Here is a 23,606-nt window from a genome sequence, read left to right on the forward strand (position 1 = left end):
ACTAAGCCTGATAAGCGGTGAACAGAATTGTTTTGCACAGAGAAAAAGTATAATGAAAAGTAAAATATTTTGTTCTAGTTAAATGTTTAATTTTCTTTTTATGTTTCAAATTTTAGAAATATGGAAAGCTGACCACTTGTACCGGCTGCCGAGCGCAGTGCAGGTTCTTCGACATGACTCAGTGCATAGGCCCTAATGGGTACATGGAGCCGTATTGTTCCACTGCTTGCATGAACAGTCACAAGACAAGATACGCAAAACCGCAAAGTAAGTCTCAGGTATTTGGGAAGTTAAAAAACTTTAGTGACGTTGATAATTTCTTAATTACTCTTTCTCCTCTGACTTTCTTTCTATGCTCACTTTTAACTGCATAATTGGTTTATTTTTATTATCACACTAAACTTTCTTAGTGCAAACTTTGATGGTTTTGGTCATTTAATTTTTAAATTATTGAAGTTCTGTCCATGTCTGTGTTCCTAACTAAAATTGTTTTTCCATCCAAACATTATCTAAAACTGAGATTGTTTCATGTATCTGTGTATGTTTTAGAGATAGTATCAGAGTCTTCTTTTATGACAGTATTTTTTTAAGGTGCAAATAATCTCAGAAATTAATAAAATAATGTTTACATAAAGTTTCATTAAACTATTCTCAGAGGTCAATTAAGATTTTTTTTTTTTAAACTGATTATTTTATAAAAAATCAGATATGTACTTTTTCTCTCCTAGGTTTGGGAATTATTTGCCATTTTTGTAAGCGAAACTCTTTACCTCAGTATCAAGCCACAATGCCTGATGGAAAACTGTATAACTTTTGCAATTCCAATTGTGTGGCTAAATTCCAGGTTTGTTATTTACTTTGCCTAATGCTTCCAATAAAATACACAAAGAAAATAAGCGGTGTAATATACTTCATCTTTACTCAGTGTGCTGATTTTTACATATTTTGTTGAGGGTCAAATTGGAGGGTAGAGATTCTGGAGTCACAGCAGAGGTAGCTTCACCAGCTCGCTGCTTAGCACAGATGCTTGAAATCGACTTCTTAATTGTTACTTATGATACAGACTTGGAAGGAAAGTAAATTTTAGCTATCAACCTTTAAAACAAAAGGGTAAGTGGTCTAGCCAGCAAAATCGAGTTTATTCGGGAGTAGCGAAGGAGGCGGCACCACAGGCAAGTCTGGAGACTGAAGGAGGGGAGGAAAGGGGGGAGGTGGGCGAGGTTTGAGCCCGGGGTAGCTGGAGGAGGGCGAGCGTCCCGGGTGGGGCTGCTCGCCGCTGGGTCGCCGCTGGGTCGCCGCTGGGTCGCTGCTGGGTCGCTGCTGGGTTGCTGGGCAAGCAGGCAGCCCTCCTCCTGCTGGTCTGAAGTTAGCCGCCCAGCTTCCTGGCCCCATTTTGAATGAGGTTTTTCTTGATTCATTTTCACATAGTGTCATTGAGCTCAGTGCCTGCCGTGCAGTTGTTTCTTAGCAGATGGTTTGAGTAGCATCTGACTTTTTCGGGTTCTGTTTTATGTTAAGTGGATGGAGGATGTAGGTACACTTACCCCGGAAGTGACAAGCGTGCACGTTTTCTTCACGTATTAGAAATTTGCTGTGGGACTGGAGATTGGACTTGTCCTGGTCAGCCTTCGTTTCATTCAAGATCAGCTTCAGGGAGACATTTTTCATTTCGGTCAGCGTAAAGAAGAGCTCTCTGACACAGTTGTCAGAGCTGGAGTGTGGATAGTCTCAGAATAGGACTGCTGGGTGTGTTCAGATGTAAGCTGGTTGACCAGTAAGGTGGAGTAGTTGGGGACTCAGCATGAGCTAAGTGGTTTACCTGATGTGTGTGAAATTTCAGGGTAGAATGAGTTCATTCATCCAACAGTTCTACTGTGTTGCAGGTACTGTGCTCTAGTTAATTGATTTAAACTGAAAATGCAGTCTCTTAACTACCTTAAATTGAGGTAGTTTGAATTCAGCCAGGGGAATGTTGTTTTTGTTAATAGTTATACCTTGCCTGAGCTTAGGTAATTAACCACATTCAAGATTAAACTTTTCTTTTGGAAGTTGGGATTGTGGCCACGGATACATCCTGAGAGTGGTAAACATTGCTTTCGACTTGTTGGTTCTTCTCAAAATAGAAATTAAGGGCTAAGGATTAATTGTGGGAGAGGAGGACAGTGTCTTTGCTGTTTGTCAGATTTTTAACTTTCTTCCCTTTTGATGTTGGGTAAACTGAAATGTTAATTGAAAATGTTTTAACTACTTTTTTCATTTAATTGAAACTTGTATTGCCCATCATTTGATAAGAACATTTGTGTATGTACCTTGTATATTTTAAAGAAACAGTTTAGACTCTTACTTCGGAGGAATGCATCCAAGATAAGCCTGTAGGGCAGCCTCACCACTCTGTGACTGCACAAAAGTACAAAGTTGACGAAGAGAAAAGCAGCATTTTTTTCTTTATCTTAAAGCAAACCGTAGATCTTGAACTTTTATGTCTTCCTTAGATGTTTTTCCATTTCATAGTAAGATAATAGGATAACATTTCTTTTGTTTTGAAAGGTTAATTAACTTTAATGGACTTGAGTTTTTTGGAAACGCTAAGGGTATTGTTGCTGGGTTTTATTTTTTTAAATAATTCATTCACCTGGTAGTTACGGTCTTAAATATGTGTGTCTTCTTTCTTTTCACAAATTCTAATTGTGTTGTCTGATGTATGTAGAAGTTTTAAAATGATAAAGGTTTTTTCTCCTTCCATTGCTGCCTTGAAAAATTTTGTATTAACTATTTCATACATTCAACAGATTATATGTAATATGAATTAAAGAGTGATAATTAAATATCAGCATACTCATTACTCAGGTTAGAACAGATTCCTCCCCCCCTCCGCCGGACACGCTGCCTGGCTTGTGGGGATCTTAGTTCCCCGACCAGGGATTGAACCCAGGCCATCGGCAGTGAAAGTACGAGTCCTAACCACTGGATCACCAGGGAAGTCCCAGAACAAAACTTTTAAAGCACATGTATGCTTATATCTTTTTCTACTCTGTAAATCATTTTAACTCTTAAAAATGTAATAAAACTAAAATTTCTGGCATCAATACCAGTCTGTAAAGCTTACCCCTCCAACTTTGTATAAAAAAAAATCAATTAAAAGGAAGTATAAAAAGGCTGTTTTCACGGATGGACTTGGAATGAAAATGATGGCAATAATGCAACAAATCATTAGTAAATTAGCTACTAGAGGCAGAACCAGGAGCTAGGTTCTTTTGTGTTTAGTTACTAGTTCAGGACTTGGTGAACTGACCTCACTATTATTTGCTTGTATTTTCTTAAAGAAAAAATCATAATTGAACTTTATGATTTTTTTTCCTTTTCCGTATTATTTTAAATAATTAGTAGTAATCATGTGGTAGAAAATGAACTTCAATTTCATAAAACTAACTTAGCATACTAGTATTTTTAAAGACAGAATTCAGAAATGTAATTTTATACGTTGAGGAAATAAGTATTTAAGAAGGATACGTACTATTTTCTGGACGTCGTTGATATTTGATGGTCGTCACAAAAAAAAACTTCTAAAATCCACCTCAGACTCGGTGTGTTTTGTGCTTTGTTTTAGGCTCTCAGCATGCAGTCATCTCCCAATGGCCAGTTTGTAGCTCCAAGTGATATTCAGTTGAAGTGCAACTATTGCAAAAATTCCTTTTGTTCAAAGCCAGAAATCCTGGAATGGGAGGCAAGTCCTATTTTGTTAATGTATGTTACCTAGTGCTAAAATGAAAGTCTGGTATAGTAACTATGACATTTCCATTTGAGAACCTATTTCTTAGTGGATAAGGATTAGTTTTTCAGATTTTGTGGTGATTGGATTATTTGCTTTTTTTATGTGGGAGTAGCACCAAGAAAGGATCTGTTTCTTTCTAGGTCAAACAAAAAATTATTGAAGTCATATCCACAATATATTATGTTCATAGTAGTGTACAGAATGTCATTTTAGCCACATACCTGGGGTGTCTTTTGTTTCTGCAGTGTTGTTCCCATCTCTTTCCCCACCCCCCATCTTTATAAGTATTGTCTGTGAACTGTAGTATCTTACATTGCCTTACGTTTACCATGATTTACTTTGCCACATCTTTTTGCCATAGCAAAAACTCTGAGCATTAATGTTTGGTTCAGTAAGGGGGCAGTAATGAATGGATGGGTGGATGGGGGTGGGAGGAGGATGGGACAGGGGGGCCCTGGCTGGATGCTGCTCCTTGAGCAGTGTTCACCTTCGGCCATTCTTTCTTTCCATGTTTTTAAGGGCATGGAGTATGTAATAAATGGTGTACAAGATGTAGTGCTAACAACAGCTGCTCTTGAGCCAAACTTAATAGTGGCTCTTGGCAAGTCCCGCAGTATCTGAGTCTTAGGCAGAAGGTGATCCCCAGGACTGGACTACGTGATTTCTAAAGTACTTGGGAAATCTGAAATTTATTATTATTTAGTCCCTAGAAAATTTTTTAGTTTTGTTATTGTGTTTGGTGCTGTCTCAAGAGCATTTAAACCAGTCATTCTTTGAGACTGTTGTCAGCACCCAGTGATGAGTTTTCGTGACTGTTACCGTCTTTAAATCACAGCAGGAAGGATGTTGAAGGCCCTGAAAAAAACAGAAACAAAGTTAAATCATTTACCTACTTAATGTTGTAATCCTTCGTGATACATTTCCTATAGGCCACAGACACCCAGTTTAACTAATTCACTGCTATATTTAGACGTAGCTCCACAAAATTCAATACCATTAACTACCCTAAAATTACTCAGTGAAAGAATAAAAGTATAAGTATTACTAAGACAAGATGGCAGTCTGGTGTTGCTAACAGAACTGGAGAAATGGGAAAAGAAAAGCTGCCGCCCTTTCCTGGTCGGCTGGATATTTGAGAAGTAGCTCTGGCTCTTGTGGATTTGGGGCCAGGAGAAATAACTAAATAATTACTAACCTTGCTCTATTCAAGGGAATCAACTCAGTCTCACACTTGGCCGCACACTGTGTGATGACCTCCAGTGGAATACTTTACCCATAGTAGGTCTGTCACTATTAAGCTGTGGTAGGAATGCGATCGAGTCTGCTTGACTGTACTCAACAAAGAATATTTCTTTTTGAGTGAAAATGATATGATTGTCATAGTTCTTATCTTTTTGTAGCTTATCCATGTTGTATCTTCCATTGTTTTCGTCCCATTTCTCCAGTCCTGTTAGCAACACCAGACTGCCATCTTGTCTTAGTGATACTTATACTTTTATTCTTTCACTGAGTAATTTTAGGGTAGTTAATGGTATTGAATTTTGTGGAGCTATGTCTAAATATAGCAGTGAATTAGTTAAACTGGGTGTCTGTGGCCTATATAGGAAATGTATCGCTAAGGATTATAACATTAAGTAGGTAAATGATTTAACTTTGTTTCTGTAAAAGTGGCTTGTGTATTTCTTAAACTTGTTCTTGAGGTGGATGTCATATACTTACCAAGGTTCCCATTGTGCATTTAGAACAAAGTGCATCAATTCTGCAGCAAAACTTGTTCAGATGACTATAAGAAGCTGCACTGCATAGTTACATATTGCGAATACTGTCAAGAGGAGAAGACTCTTCACGAAACAGTGAATTTCTCTGGAGTTAAGAGACCTTTCTGTAGTGAAGGCAAGTGCATATACAGTGTTGTTCATAACTTTCATTAATATTTAATGTTAATTTTTTGCCAAAATATTTTCAAAATATATAACTACATATGTTCAGAGTAGTGGTACAATTTTAGCATAGCTGAACAAAAAAGTTGAGTTCGCTTTTCTACTGTTATTTTATATATATTTATAGACCTCTGGGCCTCAGGGTTTTTTATCTCTAAGAATTTGGTAACATGTTTTTCCATTACAAGGAAGTTTTGAGAATAAACTAAAAGCATTATCATACCACGTTATTTCTAAACAGACAAATTGTGATATGAAAGTTGATTTTCCAAGTGGATTAGAATTATTTTCCATTGGCTTCATTCCCTGTCCGTTTACTGCCCAGTCTACAAAGCTATTCGGTATACCAGAAGGAACATCACACGAGGCATTACTACAGTCAGAAAAGACTTTTAGGTTTTCAATTTGGGATGCCAGGGAGACACTGGCTTTTGTAACAGTACATTCAGGAATTCTCTTTCCTCTCATTTATACTTTTTGCTGCTCTGGTGCCAGGCGGCAGATTAGAAAAATGAAGTTTGTTTCTCATTCCGATTCTCCAGAGATAGGAGCCAGGATTGTAGCTAAGGGTTTTGGGCTTTTTCTATTTTTACTTTTCCCCAAACGTCCTATTCTGCTCTGTGGCTTTCACTCTCTGTTCTTTCTTTGGCCCCAGGCACTGGACTCCCAGCTTTTCTACCTGCTGTCCTCATCAATTATTTTCCGGGTTTTTTTTTTTTTTTTTTTTCCCTTCTGCCTGGATCCACTTTTTCTGTCGATTTCTACCGCTAGTTAGAGGCAAGAAAAAGGTTGGAAAATCCTAAAAGCAGTAGGGAATTGCAGCAATATCAAAAGATTATCAGTCCATTCAACAAGTGCCTCCGTTTATACATTAAACATTTCACACTTGAGGTCATGTCTGCAAGAGGGTACTGCTTACAGCAGGCATTCCTGTTCATGTAGGCTCAGTCCCCCAGATGAAAAGTAACCACGTTTACTGTTAAGATTGCAGCTATAATGAAAAGTGACAATGTTTCATTAAAGAGATTGATTCTGAATTTAATTGAACTCTTTTACCTGAATTTTTGTGCAGTGACAGTCTCAGTGATTCACAAATCGGAGTGCATTAGTGTTGAGGGCTAGCACACTTATCAAGCGTCTTGCATCATTTGGATTATATGGATTTAACTAAAATGAAAAACAGGTTGCAACAAAAAGATAATTGACATTAAAGAACATAATTTTCAATTGGAAGGACTTTCTGGGCAATAAAAGGTTAAAAAGGACGTGTATTTTTTTCCTGTTTAATAATATATTTTGTGCTTTCTCTAACTGCACCTAGTTCTCTGCTGGAACCTGTCAGAAATAACAGAACATGTAATAATACCTGGTACTACCATCAAAACCTAGTTAGAAAGATAAAGCTAATAAAGGTAAAATATTAAACATGTTTTAAGATATAGTTCAAAGTAACAGAAAAGAAGCCATAAGGACAGTTCATAAGTAATTGCCAAGTAAATTACATAGGAAACAATTGCAGTCCCTATTAAAGGATGGGTAGTGTTTTGGTAGCTACACGAGTGGAAGGTCATTCTTAAGTGCACAGCATGAAGACTATTTAATCCTTATAGAGATATCATAGGGAATAAGTAAGATTTAAATGTAAGGACCGTTAAAATAATGCATTTATATAGTACGTAAAGGAAGTGTTTTGATTAAAGAATAGAATAACAAAATGCTGTTTTTGGACAGGTCATTAAACCAGTTTTACTTCCCTGAAGGTCCTTTAGGGTGACAGAGATGGGTAAGGCTAGAGAATTTAGCTAAAATGCCTGCTTAGCTGAATGTATCTTTAAGTTTGCTCAGTGCCTCTCAGCAGTCTCCACTTTTCATTTCTCTAAAATGCCCATTTGTGGTGTGTTTGTGATACTTAAGCAGGATTATATTGGATTATATTTACACAGAGCAGGTACAACAGTTCTGAAGCGTGACTAGATTTGAAAGTCTTAGAACATGAATTATTTGAACCCACACCGTATCTAATGTAATACTCCATGTTCTGTTCCAGTTTTCACAGGCTGGTGTTGATCACAGTAGATTTCACAGTTTTGATCAGGAGAGAAAGAGGACTGTATATGTGAATTTATAAACACTTTCTAAAGCCAGTGCTCTGTTTGCCTGTAAACTCTTTCTTACCTCAAAAATGAGTTTTTGTTTTAATACTAAAACCTTATATTTCTCAGGCTGCAAACTGTTGTACAAACAGGATTTTGCAAGGCGTTTAGGATTGAGGTGTGTGACTTGCAACTACTGCTCTCAGCTGTGTAAGAAGGGGGCGACGAAGGAGCTGGACGGCGTGGTGAGGGACTTCTGCAGCGAGGACTGCTGCCGGCGGTTCCAAGACTGGTACTACAAGGCAAGTACCGCCGGCCCCCTGGGCCCCCAAACTAGGATGTATCTGTGTTTTCAGCAGTGTAGTTTAACAAAATGGATTATTTATCTAAAATTTGTGTCTTTATGTCACTAAATAGAAGTGTTTTTGATGAGTACTTTATCAATTATGAACATTGGCAGGTAATTGTTTTAGATACTTAGGATGTGTTTTGTTTTTTTTTTTCTAAGTCCATAGTTTATAACAGGGTTCAATCTTTTTTTTCTTTTATACATTTATTATTTATTTATTTATCTATTTGGCTGCGTTGGGTCATCGTTGCTGCGCACGGGCTTTCTCTAGTTGCAGCGAGCAGGGGCTACTCTTCGTCACGGTGCACGGGCTTCTCATTGCGGTGGCTTCTCTCTTTTTTTTTTAAAGAATTCACGTTCGTTTATTTATTTATTTATTTATTTATTTATTTATTTATTTATTTATTTATGACTGTGTTGGGTCTTCGTTTCTGTGCGAGGGCTTTCTCTAGTTGTGGCAAGTGGGGACCACTCTTCATCGCAGTGCGCGGGCCTCTCTTGTTGCGGAGCACAGGCTCCAGACGTGCAGGCTCAGTAATTGTGGCTCACGGGCCCAGTTGCTCCGTGGCATGTGGGATCTTCCCAGACCAGGGCTCGAACCCGTGTCCCCTGCATCGGCAGGCAGATTCTCAACCACTGCGCCACCAGGGAAGCCCAAGGTGGCTTCTCTTGTTGCGGAGCACGGGCTCTAGGCGTGCGGGCTTCAGTAGTTGTGGCACGTGGGCTCAGTAGCTGTGGCTCACGGGCCCACTTGCTCCGCGGCATGTGGGATCTTCCCGGACCAGGGCTCGAACCCGTGTCTCCTACATTGGCAGGCAGATTCCCAACTACTGCGCCACCAGGGAAGTCCCCAAACATCTTTTTAAATAAAGAGAGGAACAAGATACTTTCCAAGTTGTTGTAGGCTAAGATTTTGTTGCATTTTTAAAGTTACTTCACTATTTTACTGTTGTTTCTGACTACTTGAAGCCTTAGAACTAAGGTTCACATTTTAGAAACACACAGCACAAATACTAACACACGGGAGGCTGCATCCCTTTCCGTCTGAACCAGCACCTTGTTACAGACAGATGAGAAATCACTCAGGAAATGTTACTTTGATGGCTCTAAGCGCTCAGTTTCAGATTAGCACACAAATATACCTTTTCCTCCACTGTTTAGGAGGTTTTATTTTTAAAAACTGGTTTTGGATGCAGGTATTTAGTGGGCACAGATGTGGAAACTCCATTTTGTTCTTACTGTCTGTCACCCTTTTCACCATTTGCTTTGCTGTTTGACACAGAGGTTGTTACCGTGTGATATTGAGGAACCCCTGTCATTAGTTTATCATACAAATTTCTGTCCAATCGTGTAATTGTGAACTCAAAACTTCAATTCTTTCAAATAATCTTTCTTGGAGGATATTGTTTTTTGTTCACAGCACATGGGCTGTATTTCTGTTTGGCTTCTTTCTTTGATTCTTCCTGTTCTCTTTTATATTACTTATAATTAAAAGAGAGAAATCTTTTGGTTTCCTTTTTTTTCTTTTTTGGGAAGCAAAGAAGTGTTCTTTGGCAAAAGACCAAATTATTCTAGATGGTGCCATTTGTTCCAGTTTCCTATTTAAAGGATAATTGTAGCTAATGTTTTTATAAGTTCAATGATGAAATTTCAATGAGGCAGAGCATTTCAGAAAGTTAAATAACTAGTGACAATTATCTGTTTATGTTTAATGTCAGTATTCTGTACATTAAACATTTTTATTATTCCTTGTCTTACTTTAAACCCCACAAATCTTTGTATAATATATACAATAGCATTATTGCAAACTGTACTAATCTGAGGAGTAAAGACACATGGTAGGAATTTGTAAAGCAAGCAACAGTGATGATTTTTAACGTAATCAATAGGATTACAACCTTCAAAATGAGGAAACAGTTGCCCTTCCTAATTAATTGGGCCCTGTGTAGAGGCAGCCCGTGCTGAGTCAGAGAATCCCTGCGTTCTGTGCTTTCTGCTCGAGCAGCTGTCTTTTCTGACGTTTCTCATGAGTCCCCTCATCCACTGCTACCATTACATGGTCATCTTGAAAATGTGTTAAATTGAGTCCCAACCAAATTATGGGTTTTTTCCTGACCTTCTTTCCCCTTCCACTTTTTAAATTTAAGAACTCAGAATTTTAGATTTTAGTTCATTAGAAAATGTGACCCATAATCTATAAAAAGTGCCTCATCAAGGAATGTTTACAACGAGAGCAGCCAGCCCTGCTGCTGCCACCACAGGAGCACACGCCGTATTTACCTACAGTCTCAAGGGCTTTACATTGTCGTTTGTTTAAGTTTAAGTATTTGATATTATATTTTTAAAATTTCCGCCTATGTTTGTTTAACTTGACAAGACATTTTGAATAATCTGTGTCTGCAGGCCTGTAAAATGGTTTGCTTTTGGATTTAAAATAGAGGTTACTTAAATACCTTCTCTTCAAAATTAGAATACAAAAGCCATTGAAATCATGCAACCAAAAAACGCTGAGAATAAAATTAATGTTTTTTTCTTCTCCCAGATAACTCTTTAGAAGGAAGTAGGTTTTACTTTTCCTCAAAGTTAATGTTTCCAGGCATAATGTGAAACCAGGTGGGAGGATAGTTCTTTTCATTTCTATAAGTTTAAATTGTTTGGAGAAAAAGGATTTAGTATTGTAATAGAATAAAAGCTAGTACAAAAAAAAAAACAAAAAAAAAAAGCTAGTACAGTTTTTTAATACAGGCTTTTTTTTTTTTTTTTTTTTGCCTGCGTTGGGTCTTCATTGCTGCACGCGGGCTTTCTCTAGTTGCGGCGAGCGGGGGCTACTCTTCGTTGCAGTGCGCAGGTTTCTCATTGCAGTGGCTTCTCTTGCGGAGCACGGGCTCTAGGCGCGTGGGCTTAAGTAGTTGTGGCATGTGGGCTCAGTCGTGGCTCGCGGGCTCAGTAGTTGTGGCTCACGGGCTCTAGAGTGCAGGCTCAGCAGTTGGGGTGCACGGGCTTAGCTGCTTTGTGGCATGTGGGATCTTCCCGGACCAGGGCTCGAACCCGTGTCCCCTGCCTTGGCAGGCAGATTCTTAACCACTGAGCCACCAGGGAAGCCCTAATACAGGCTTTGATTTGCCTTAAAAACCAGTAGTGAAGGGTGACAGTGTTAAATTCTTCAGTGCAAATGCCCCAACAGTCGAACAGCATGACTTTGGGCTGTAATCAAATTAATAATTACATTTTAATAAGCCTTATTCATAAAAGGATACCTGAATGAAAAGTATTTTGGGGCTTCTATGTTTTTCTTTTTTGTCTATAAACTGCCAGAAATATTGATTTTAGAAAATCATTCATTGTTTTTGACATTAAGTTTCGAAAGGAAATAACTAATATTCTCGCTTTAAATGTACCTTTGGGTAACTGAAGAATTCTTATCACTTGAATGCTTTGCATAGTATCCAGTGCCCAATCTTTTATTACTGCATTCTTTTTTTAAATAAATGACTATAAAATCCCGTTTCATTTTGTTCATGGTTCCCCCTTGCAAAATTAGGTCTGATTGGGGAAGTGGGCAACAAGAGGGTGGAAGGTTACAGGGATGTGTGTACATCAACTCAAACTGTCCAAGACAGGTAAGGGGCTGTGTCAGTGTAGGTCCAATGACCTTTCCTCAGTTACTGCAGAGGAGGCGCCTGGATTAGCTGAGCGGTTTTATTATCAGGTTTTTGAATTGAGTCTAGTTAGTACCTGCCTATTAATTTAGATTGTTTGAATCAGTAACTGTTTTTTTTTTTTTCCTCCTCAAAATAATACACAACCCTTGATTTTTCACAGACAGGAAAACCACGAAGTGTTTGTTAAACCAGAAACATGTGTCACACTTCAGTTCTTACGCTGTAGGAATGTTAAGCTTTCCTAAGAGTCCTGTCTCGTGAGTAGGAGGTAGTGGTGTCGGTGTCGGTGTCGGTAACGAATGATGGGCATTAATGAGATTTTCCATTTAGCGTGGTTTCAGACACTTTACCAGGAGTTTGTATGAGTGGCTGCAAAAGGAAAAAACAAGCCAAAAAACAAGAGGTTCACAACCTCTAAAATTTTGATTATGGTATTAAGCTTGAATTAGTATTGAGTTCTGTTATTATCCTTTTTCCTGAAAAAATACATACATATTTTGTTGCCATTTGCAAATTAGCACTAATCTTGCTCCTTTTTTTTTTTTTTTTTTTAATGAAATCATCTAAATTTGTTTTGAACTTCCTGGAAGAAAGGAGCTTATTAAAGTGTTGTTAGGACAGAATTCCAAATGTCTATAATTATAAAATAATGAAGCGATTTTATTGTTCAGATTCTTTGGGTGGAATGTGCTTGGTTGTAGGCTCTAGGCCTATTAAATTATTGTGTAAGTGGAAATATTACCGTATACAAAGAGTCAGCACAGTACGTTGTATACAAATACAAATTGTATACAAATTGATTTGGGTTTTAGATGTTACGCTGAGAACCTTCTTGCAGCATTTTACATCTGTTAGGATTTTTATTTCTAGTTATTCATATTAACTCATTTGTTTTTCCATTGTCTTTGTAACTTGGTGCACTAAATAAAGCCTTGGTTTTGACTTGGACTGTCTGCTTTGAATCCTGCCTCTGCACTTTGGCATTTGGCCCTAAGAAGTCACTTACTGTATTGGGACTTTAGTTTCCCACCCTGTTGTGAGGCTTGTGGAATGGAGAGGGCAGCCTGGCCTTTGTTTTCAGGTCTCATCTTCACTTTTGCTGTGTTCTTGACTGTTTAGACTCAGTTCCTCCCGTGGTGCTTTGGCTTTTCTTTGAGTATAAAGTATAAAAAGGAAAAAATCCCGGAAACCTGGAGCACTTCAATGATTATTTTAAAGAACAGTCTTTGCTGGTGAGAGTTTTACGTAGGGACTTTTTTTATTATTGAGTAAACTAGGACCTGGTTGATAGTGAGTGCTAATATTATTGAGATTACCATGTTATATTACCAGCAGTATAACATTTAAACTCACAAGTTTTCGGACAAGAGATGCGATATTGGCATCACTTAATAGTCATAATTTATACTGCAAATCTTCATTGGTTTAACATTTATTCGGCAGGAGAAATCCCTGACCTGGAGAAATAAAGAGCCTGTGTTCTGACCCTGGGGTATGTCTGTGACATAAGACCTGTTCACCCACACAGCCCTGTGTTCATGTGCCAGCCAGGAATTTGTTGTAGTGTTGATTCATGGGACTCCTGTGGAGACATAAAGTGAGTGGTTTCCAAACCCACAATATAAAAGTCTAGGTGATTAGAGCAGTGAGGGAAAGCTACAGCTGTGACTGTTACCAGCTACCAAGTACTTAATATTTACTGCTTTGTCAAAACTTCTAAGTTGGTGGCTAAACTAAAGGGCAATTTTAAAAATTACAGTAATTTATTTCTACTGTAAGTAGATAAAAAACTTAATTATGAAAGGTACTATATTTGAAATTGATTGTTATACCTTTTGGCCCCCTCATTGATCAAGATGTTAAGAAATAGTGAAAATGGGCAAAATCTAGGTAAAATGGAATCTCTCAAAAATCTGTCCCTAGATTAATTGGTTCACCATCATGAAGTATAACTTTTTATGTATGAATTTTAGTTGTTTTTATTTTGCATATTAAGTTGTAGACTAGTTAGGGCTGATTGTTTTCCTAGATGTAGTTCACATTTGTGATCTTAAAATATAATTGTTTTTTAATTAATTAAATACCGAGTGTTTTAAGACATGAACTTGAAGTTCTTGTTATTAAAACAGTATTGGGGCTTCCCTGGTGGCGCAGTGGTTAAGAATCCGCCTGCCAAGGCAGGGGACACGGGTTCGAGCCCTGGTCCGGGAAGATCCCACATGCTGCGGAGCAACTAAGCCCGTGTGTCGCAACTGCTGGAGCCTGCGCTCTAGAGCCCGTGAGCCACAACTACTGAAGCCCGCGCACCTAGAGCCTGTGCTCCGCAAGAAGAGAAGCCACCACAACTAGAGACAGCCCCTGTGCAACAACAAAGAACCAACGCAGCCAAAAATAAATTTAAAAAAAAAACAGTATTAAAGCCCTTCAAATTTATTACATTAAACTATTGAAACAAAACGTTTCAAATTAACATCCATGGTTTTCTCAGCATAAGAGCTGGTTTCAAAATTATTCTGGTCTGTACAGTTGTATAAATGGGTCCATTATGAGCTCAGTTGAACCTGGGAAATCTGTTCATTAATCAGAGATTTTCAGTGTAGTGTGATTGTGGGAGACTTCGACCAGTATATCATTATGGCTCTCAAAATTATTTTGTAATATTAAAATACATTGTACCGGGACTTCCCTGGTGGTCCAGTGGTTAAGACTTTGCCTTCCAATCCAGGGGGTGCGGGTTCGATCCCTGGTCAGGGAGCTGAGATCCCACATACCTCGGGCCAAAAAACCAAAACAAAACAGAAGCAGTATTGTAACAATTTCAATAAAGACTTTAAAAATGGTCCATATCAAAAAAAAAAAAAATACATCGTACCAATTTGGTCTACCACTGTTCGGTTTTTTTTGGTTAGCCTATCTTTGTAATGCTGGTCTTTGACTTCTGGTAAATATAGAAAGGGATTTTGACAATTAGGTAAATTGCTACTTTTTAAACTTTTGTGGATTTTACTGTATGTTTATGACTTATATTACAATTTTAATTTTTTCTTTATCAGACATTGTTTTATCACATTTGACAACAGTCACTGAAACATCTAGACATCTTGTAAAATACATGTCTGACTTTTTAAACCTTGTCGTGGGAGATGTCTGACACCTTCCTTTTGTCATCAAGGCTGCAAGGTGTGACTGCTGTAAATCTCAAGGCACCCTGAGGGAGAGGGTGCAGTGGCGAGGGGAGATGAAGCATTTCTGCGACCAGCACTGCTTGTTGCGTTTCTACTGTCAGCAGAACGAGCCCAACATGACAACCCAGAAAGGACCTGAAAACTTACATTATGGTATGTGATCGTTGAGGGTAGTATCTTGAAAAACCTGTAAAGCAGTTTTTAGTTCCAGAGATCTGGATTCAAGGTAATGATAATAGACAGTTGATTTCAGAGATAGTTTAATAGCAACTTCCGTAGTTTCCCTGGGTGGAAGTGCCTTCAGTGATGTTTCTGTAGATGTACTGCTTTTTGTTTTATTCTCTTAAAAATTTAATGCTAGTTGAAAAAAATAGAGTCTACTTGGGAGTAGAGAGAAGCTAAACAGAATTATAACAAAAATTGTAAAAAAGTTGATCTGCCTATCATGTGTCACTTGCAATTTTAAATGAAAACTATTTTCAGCAAATTGTATGTGCTGGGGGTAGGTAGGAGAAACAACGAAAACCCTTTAGACTTATTTAATAAATGAGTTAAATCTAAGAACATAGTATTGCTCCCAAAGCAGTGTATACTTTCTGAGGGGACAAAACGGGGAAAGAGTTAATTCCACTACTTAGCTCTGTATTTCAGCTCTCAAATCTCATATTCTTTACTTGAAAGAACTTAAAATATATTTTCTTCAGTAACTATTTTTAAAATCAGTAAAAATTAATGAGAAATATGGTTTTAGAAAATGCTGAAGTGATATTTGTCTTATTTTAAATTTGTTTTTTTTTAGATCAGGGTTGTCAGACGTCCCGAACCAAAATGACAGTAAGTATTGCTTAAGTAAAGTGCTAAATACTGACTTTCATCATGTGGGGAGAAAAAGTAATTAGACCATTTTAATCTGATTGTAATAATAAAAGATTTTTTTACTTTCCTCTGTTGAGACAGTTGAAGCATTCATATTCTGCTAAATTACCCGATATAGAAACAGGTCCTTTTCTACCTGCTAAGGAATATAAAGGTGAATTAATTAATTGTGGCCCTTACCCACATTGGGCGAGATAGACATATAAATATTTGCGTTGAAGCGCTTATCCCAGCTGCATCTTTAGGGCAGTAGCAATGGTGCATTTGAAATGGTTGAGTGTATGCGGTCCTGGCAGCTGCGACAAAACTTCTGAACAGCTGAGTAGAAGGTTGCCAGTAGACGATGAAAAGTCGGAGGAATAATAATGTCCAGAGGCGTGCGTGTTTGGCCAGACTGTTCACTGGGGCCGAACTTGGAGGGACCTGAGGGGATCCTGGGAAGCGGGAGGCAGGCCGGGCTAGGCGGATGCCCTCAGACAGGTCTGGAGATCTGTCCTGGGGGCCAGGCCCTGGGCGTTCATAAGCTTGAGGAGTTCTTCCATAATGCTTTCTCCTGGGGTTTTTTCTGTTTTCTTGTTTTTCTGTAGTGTTTTTCTTTCTCTTGGTGTAATACATCAGATTCTGCTTTTACATTAGCATTTCAAGGCTCTTGTGGGCTGAAAGGGGCCGTTTCTGTATAAAAGGAGCCTTGCACTGAACAGTGGGCCGGCCCTCTTGTGCCCGCCTGCAGGAGCCACCCTGATCCAGGGGCCTCTGTGGGAGCCATTTACCAGCATCATGGTGAGCCTCTGCGCGTGTGGTCCTGGGCAGGAGTTAACCAGCTCTGGCTACAGATTGGAATTACCTGGGGAGTTTTCAAAACCTTTCGAATACCTGGGCTCCAACTCAGAACTTCTATAGTTTTGAAAAGTTCTTTAGGTGATTTTAACATGTAACCACAGTTTAGGATCTCTGATGTAGATGAAAGATTGGTGTTTTTATATTATTCCATTCAGTGTTTGTTTTTGGTGGGATCTTAGTTCCCCCGCCCAGGGATCAAATGGAATGGAAGTGCAGAGTCCTAACCACTGTACCACCAGGGAGTTCCCAGTTTTTGGTTTTGATGTTAATAGCTATTATTAGAATCCTAGACAAATAAGAGTGCTTTTTTTCTTTGCTTTCCTCCCCTATCTGTTCTGCCCTTTACCTTGTGGTAATATATTTTTAAGTCAGATAACTCAGGAGTATTCAGCTGAATTGTCAGATTCTAACCAGGCACTTGATCCATGCTGAGGAGTGTAAAGATGATCACTCCCTGTTTGGCACCTGCACGCAGCCGTAAGGCAACTCCCAACCTTGTTTCAAAGCTTTGACCAAGGCTTCAAGACACCCTTCCGCCCACACAGAAGCAGGTACTCTTCTCCTGCAGCAGCACTGAGGCCGCCTCATGGGACGGATGGAAGGACGGGCCTTTGCAGCCATCACCTCCTGTCACGTAGAGCCCCTCCCACCTTCTCCTTGGATGAGAGCTCAGCTGTAGGGTTTGGGGCAAGTCACTTCACGGTTCTTTGTGGGACTTTCCCCTTATTTGTAATGTGGGCATGAAGACGGAACCTCCTCGGGGTCGTCACCAAGAGTACTAACCCACGGGGGCAGGGCGTGTGGTGTTGGAGACATAGGGCCTGCATCGGGGAAGCTACTTGAACCCTGACTTCAGAACTCTTCGCTCTGTCACCTCCACTGGGCTGTACAGCTTCTGAGCCTCAGTTTCCTCATCTGTAAAATGGGAGTGAGAAAACATCTACTACCCCTTGTGGTGCTGAGAGGGTTAAAGAATTCATTTCATGAGGTGTGTGACTTTGGTGCTTTGCATAGTGTCCTAGTCCTTTTGAGCTACTATATATTATATAACAGGATGCCATAAGCGAGGCAGCTTAAACAACAGAAGGCATTTCTCGGAGTTCTGGAGGCTGGAAGTCTGAGATCGTGGCTCCAGCAGACCTGGTGTCTATTGAGGGCCTGCTTCCTGGTTCCCAGACGGCCGTCTTGTTGCGTGTCCTCACGTGGGGGAGGGGCTTTTTTTGGGTCTCTTCTATGAGGAGCGCTGATCCCATTCACAAGGGCTCTGCTCTCATGACCGAATCACCACCTAAAGGCCACACCTTCACACGACATCCCCTTGGGGATTAGATCTGAGTGTGAATTTTAGGGGGACATAGACATGGTCTATAGCTTATGGTCCCTGGCCATATAGCAAATGCTCAAGAGGTGTGGTGGCTTTCGTCATTATAATTTTCATTATTTGGGATCCTTCTTCAGAATTCATTATCAGTAGGTATAGATCCTGCCTGTTGACCAACAGAAAAGTAAGAAGCATTATTAAGTGTCGGTTTTTACCAGGTGGCATAGTTTAGTCGATATAGTGCCCTGTCGGCAGAATGACGATTAACCTAGGATGTCTGTGACTTTGACCCCTGGTTCATAAGGGGGTTCTAGAGTATTTCCCAGTTCAGACCCAACTTACCCAGGTTTGGTATGTAGTAGATACTCAATAGCTGTTTGTTAACTGTTCCTCCCGCTTTACAGTTGAGAAAACTTGAGGCCCAGGAGACCGAGTGACTTGCCTGATGTTGCACGGCGGTGACGTCAGACCAGCTCCGTGGCACAGGGTTGGAAATCCTGGTGAGCGTAGAATGAGCTCACACGGGACCAGCCCCCTTGGCCATGAGCATGATTTGAAACTCATGAGAGATCCACCATATACCGTTTTTTATTAGTACCCTTTCATGTTTGTGAATTGGCCAGCTCTCTAAGATGTGTCTGTCACCCCTGAATCAGTGCCCACTAGCTGTTGAGGTCATGTGCAGACTGTGAGTGTCCAGGGTTGTGGGCCCCTGGGGCTGCTTGACCAGCTCCTCTCAGCTTATGCTTTAAGCAAGTGCCCTCTTCGCAGTCTGACGAGTGCCAGTTTTTCCTATTTTTGTGCTTTGTGTTGGTGATTTTGCTGCTGGGTTAAGCACCAGAAGGTGCTGTGTGTCTGACTGGGGGACCTGTGTGAGTTCAGTTTCGTGGATGAACGATATGGTTCATTTATAAAAAGGGATAAGAAATCCAACGTCTGTAGGGCTAAGGTAAACTCTAGTACGTGGGGAAGCTGTGGGAAAGATGGTATGGTGACTAAATTTGTGGATTCGTGAGCTTATGACTGATTACAACACAGCACAGTGACCAGCAGTGTGGTGAGACTGTCAGCTCACAGCCTGTCACCAGGATCAGGGAAAGGGTGGCCTCTTTGTGCCGGTGCTGGCCCACTCACATGTGAAAAATGTGGGCCTTGCAGGCCCCGGTGGGTTCTGCAGGTCTGGGCTCTGCAGAGGGGGCTGCTGGCACTTACAGGAAGATGCAGGAAGATGCAGGTTGGCTAGTTTTTGCAAGGTCATTGGTAAAACGAACCTACCGAATGCAAGTGATCTCGAAGCCCTGACTTGAATCCTTCTGAGACTCTGTGACCTTGCTCTTGGGCCAAGGCCAAGGGTGACCAAGTGCAACCCTCTGGTCCATAGAGCCCCAGACGACGAGCACTTAGAGGGGAACCTGGCCCGTGTGCCCGTCCATGGGGCGGGACAGAAAAAGTAGGGGTGGTGTCTGAAATATTCTGGGGTTGGTTTCGCACCTGCATCATCCTAGACGTTGAACTCGGCCTCCAGAATGAAAACCTTGAGCTTTCGGGTTTTGATTGTCGGATGTTATCCATTGCGGTGGAGGACTCAGAAACCACCCCCAGACGCTGAGTACCCCCTCCCCCTCCCCCACCCCCTGCCCCAGCAGGGCGCACTGGGCTTTCAAGGCCCAGTTGCAGCGAGGACCCCGGGGACGGGCCCCGCCTGGCGCAGCATCAGGAGGCCCCTCGGGAAATGAGTGGCGTTGGAAGATGTTTGACGAGACTGCGTGGAAAATGTCCGTCTTTGAAGGTGTTACAGAAAATAAAAAGAGGAGCGTTGAAAACATGGTGCGCATCGCACACAGATGAGTGGAGGCGGTTGTGGCAGAAAAGGTGGCCAAGCCCAGCGGGGAGACAGGACAAGGTGGCAGAGCAAAGCCGCAGAATCGCTGCTGGAAGACGACCCGAGACCCCCGGAGTTGTGCCCTGACCGCGGCTGAGATACTGCCCTGGGGTCCTGCCGCGGGGCCGGGAGAGGCCCGGGCGAAGCGCCAGGAGACCACGCGGGCTTCGTTTCTGACGCGAGTCCCGCCGGGACGCGTGGGTTCCCCCACGCAGCGCAGCCCCGGGACCGGCGGCGCGAGGCGCCCTTGCTTCCCGGGACTCGGGCTCCGCCTGCTGTGCATGCGTGCGCGGGGAGGGGCGGGGGCGGGGCGCCGTCCGGCGCGTGCGGAGTGAGTTCCGTTACGGAGCGAGGGTTCCGTGTGCGCAGGAGCTGTGTGTGTGCGCTTGGCACCCGAAGACCCGGAACTCTGAATTGTGTCGTTTTCCCCGTAGCGGTAGGTGGTGTGCACAGCACCTTCGTGTCGCCTCTTAGGCACGGAGCTGCAGCTTGCTTTACAGCGTGTGTGTGTGTGTTTCTGTGGTGTAAACGGTACTGTGGTGAACAGACTGAAACATCTGAGTGTATCGAGAGGAGACGGTCCTAAAATTGCAGTGGTTGGGACAGAGGAAACACAAAGTTTGATAACATTTTTGGTAATAATTTTCATCATTTTTCTTTTCAAATTTAGCACCACGTATAAGCAGTTTATGCAGTAGAGAGAGCTAGAGTATCAGAAAGCCATAATAAGAGTCTAATTATTTTCAAAATTCAGGTTAACAACCTTGCTTTTTTACTTAAGAGTGAGACTTTTATGTTATTTTTAAAAGTATGCTGTGGTATCCTTCGAAAAACACAAATCTGTAGAATGAACGATTACTACTGCTTCGCCAATAGTTGGGATAGATTCATGTTGATCCTTCCAGATTAAGATTTTGGTAAACATAGTAGAAACAGCATAAATTGGTTATATTCTTCCACTTTTGTGTGTTCCCCCTGCTGGACCTAGAAACCAGATATTATTAACAGCATAAAGTAATAAAAATTAGAGGCAGAAATAAAAATGTTTCTCTTTGCTTTTCTGTAGGGCTCAGCACCACCCCCTTCTCCAACCCCCAACAAGGAGATGAAGAACAAGGCAGTTCTGTGCAAACCTTTGACCATGACGAAGGCAACTTACTGCAAACCGCACATGCAGAGCAAGTCTTGTCAGACAGGTGACTTGCATCCTGACAGTCGCTGAGTGAAATCCATACTTTTCTCAAATAATGGGCTACAGAATAGATTTGTTGGGTCACTTTGTTACTTTCTGTTGATTTTGCTTATCTGGTTTTAGACATGCCTTTAGAATACAGCATGTCATTAAAAATCATTAATAAAGATCAATCTCTAACATAGGCCTGCAAGTTACATCACCAGTGATAAAACGCTGTATCAAAAATTTCCTTGGGGTCCAAGACCCACTAAAGTTACAGTGCTCTTCTGAGAAAACCATCTCTTTGAGTGCGGTCTATAACCGTAACTATTTTGTTTCCTTGTCAGAATGAGTTGAAATCATTCAGATAGGTATTTTCATCAAATTTAAATGTTAGCTGTATTCTGATTGTTTGATTAAGTAAACCTTTTTGTGGGGGTGTGAGAGTGTCTGGGACCATATAATACTTTAAAAGATGTTTTCTTTCTATTTTAAAAAAGTCTAGGGACTTCCCTGGAGGTCCAGTGGTTAAGACTCCGCTCTCCCAATGCAGGGGGCGCAGGTTCCATCCCTGGTCGGATCCCCACATGCCACGTAGCCAAAAAAAAAAAAGGTCTAAATTCTGCTTGTGCTGTCTATAACTTAGGACAGCTACTGCATTCAGTTTTGTTGTTTTTGGTTGGTTGGTTGGTTGGTTTTTGGCTACGCCGCGCGGCATGTGGGATCTTAGTTCCCTGACCAGAGGTGGAACCTGTGCCCCCTGCAGTGGAAGCGTGGAGTCTTAACCATCGGACTGGCAGGGAAGTCCCTGTTGTTTTTAACTTACCTAATTTTGTGAAAACTGGGAACTTCTTTTAAACGGGTACTGAAGCACTTAAATTTTTCTTTGTTATCAAATTACTTTGACTGAGCAGCTGTGTTTAAGTGGTGGTCATGGTTGACGTTGCTCCTTGAACACGTTCTGTCCCCCCAGATGGTGAGTGGAGGACAGAGTACGTCCCGGTGCCCATCCCGGTGCCCGTGTATGTGCCGGTGCCCATGCACATGTACAGCCAGAGCATCCCCGTGCCCATGACCGTTCCTGTGCCCGTAAGTCAGACTTTCAGCTCCCCTTCCTCCTGAGATCTCTCAGGTGCAGGCGGGGCAGCACTGGGGTGGCAGTGACTACTTCAGTGACGCTGGTGGGACAGAGGGTGGAGGCTTGGCTTTTCTTCAGCAGTACACTTGGGTCTGGTTGAGGCTTTGCCAGGGGTGCTCTGTGTGTAATCAGGTAAGTGCTCGTCCTTGAGAGTGAAGTTCAGCTGATGTCTGCACCTGCTTTACACATACTGTGTAAACATATTTGTGTTCATTTTAGAACGAAAGATTTGTGAACCGTAAGGTTTACAACTGATACATGGAATGGAGGCTCATATGAATGTCATCCCCTGCAGTGCTGGGGACACTGTGTCAGGGCTTGGCTACTGTACTGTAGTCCCCTGGTGACAGAAATGCCTCAGAAATTACTTTAATTGTTACTTCAAAAAGTAGTTGCTTGTATTCGGGGCTTTCTTTGTGATACTTAACATACGTGTTCTTTCCAGAACTTTTAACCAACGCAGCATTATGAAGTAGATCATGTGTCAGAGCGATTTTCAGTTTGGAGAAATACCTTGTAGTGTTGCGTGAGCCTGACAGTCAGCCCTTTGCTTACTCAGGTGCCGGTCCCCGTGTTTCTGCCCGCCCCCTCGGCCAGCAGTGAGAAGGTCCCCGCGGCAGCCCAGGAGCTCAAAAGCACCGTTTCTTCAGATGCCCTGGGTGCAGAGCTGCCGACAGTGGCCGACGTGGCTGAGGACGAGGGCAAGGCAGAGGGCGCCGACATCCACAGTGAGTCCCCCGCTGCTGGGGGGTGCGGTGGGGGGGCGACATCGGGGTTGGGGGGCCGCTGTTAGAGCGAGGCCGGGCTGTCGCTGTGCTTCAGCCTGAGCGGGTGTGGGCAGGCGGCAGCAAAAGTGGATTTCGGGTTATGAGGCCCGCACTGTATCTAGCAGGTGCTCTCCGATGTTGAGCCCAGGAACTCGTACGGTCCCTGTTTTAATTGCTAACAGGATTTAACTTGTAAAATCGACTCTAAGTTATTCTCGTTTCAGTGGACGAGCTCAGACACAAAACTAAGTTGTAGTAGGCTTTTATAATTCAAACTCTTATTTTATGATGGTTATCCCCAATGTTGTTTTATTGATTTATACTAAGAAAGTAAGTTGCATTATCTAAGCCAGCGTTTGTCCTAACTTCTGCTAGGGCAGTGCTTGGCAAACGGTGTAGCAGGACGTGTGTCTCTGGGAATGCTTCTCCGGCCTCAGCCCACCGGGGCCACCCTGAGCTTCCTGCTCCCCCTCACCCAGAGCACAGTGCGTCTCGTGGGTGACAGTGTTTGGGAAGCACTCTGTTAGGCAGTGTGAAATGAATTTAGTGGGTTGCAACCAGTGTTTTCTGGGGGGGTTTTTTGTTTTGTTTTTTTTAAAAAAGAAAG

The 23,606-nt window shown here is 41.6% G+C and overlaps 1 protein-coding gene across 6 annotated transcripts in view; it reads left to right on the forward strand.

Moving 5' to 3' along the window:
• Positions 1-23,606, forward strand: part of ZMYM2 (zinc finger MYM-type containing 2) — a 90,176-nt gene that overhangs the window by 52,004 nt on the left and 14,566 nt on the right. For all 6 annotated transcript variants that reach the window (XM_036831177.1, XM_036831180.1, XM_036831181.1 and 3 more), the window contains 10 exons: positions 117-267; positions 729-844; positions 3,608-3,724; positions 5,515-5,665; positions 7,935-8,107; positions 14,989-15,154; positions 15,801-15,835; positions 20,987-21,116; positions 22,068-22,183; positions 22,792-22,960. In XM_036831177.1, coding sequence (XP_036687072.1) covers positions 117-267; positions 729-844; positions 3,608-3,724; positions 5,515-5,665; positions 7,935-8,107; positions 14,989-15,154; positions 15,801-15,835; positions 20,987-21,116; positions 22,068-22,183; positions 22,792-22,960 — 1,324 coding nt within the window. The remainder of the gene's footprint in view (positions 1-116; positions 268-728; positions 845-3,607; positions 3,725-5,514; positions 5,666-7,934; positions 8,108-14,988; positions 15,155-15,800; positions 15,836-20,986; positions 21,117-22,067; positions 22,184-22,791; positions 22,961-23,606) is intronic.

The sequence above is a fragment of the Balaenoptera musculus genome, chromosome 18 (assembly GCF_009873245.2).
Source record: "Balaenoptera musculus isolate JJ_BM4_2016_0621 chromosome 18, mBalMus1.pri.v3, whole genome shotgun sequence".
NCBI classification, from domain to species: domain Eukaryota; kingdom Metazoa; phylum Chordata; class Mammalia; order Artiodactyla; family Balaenopteridae; genus Balaenoptera; species Balaenoptera musculus.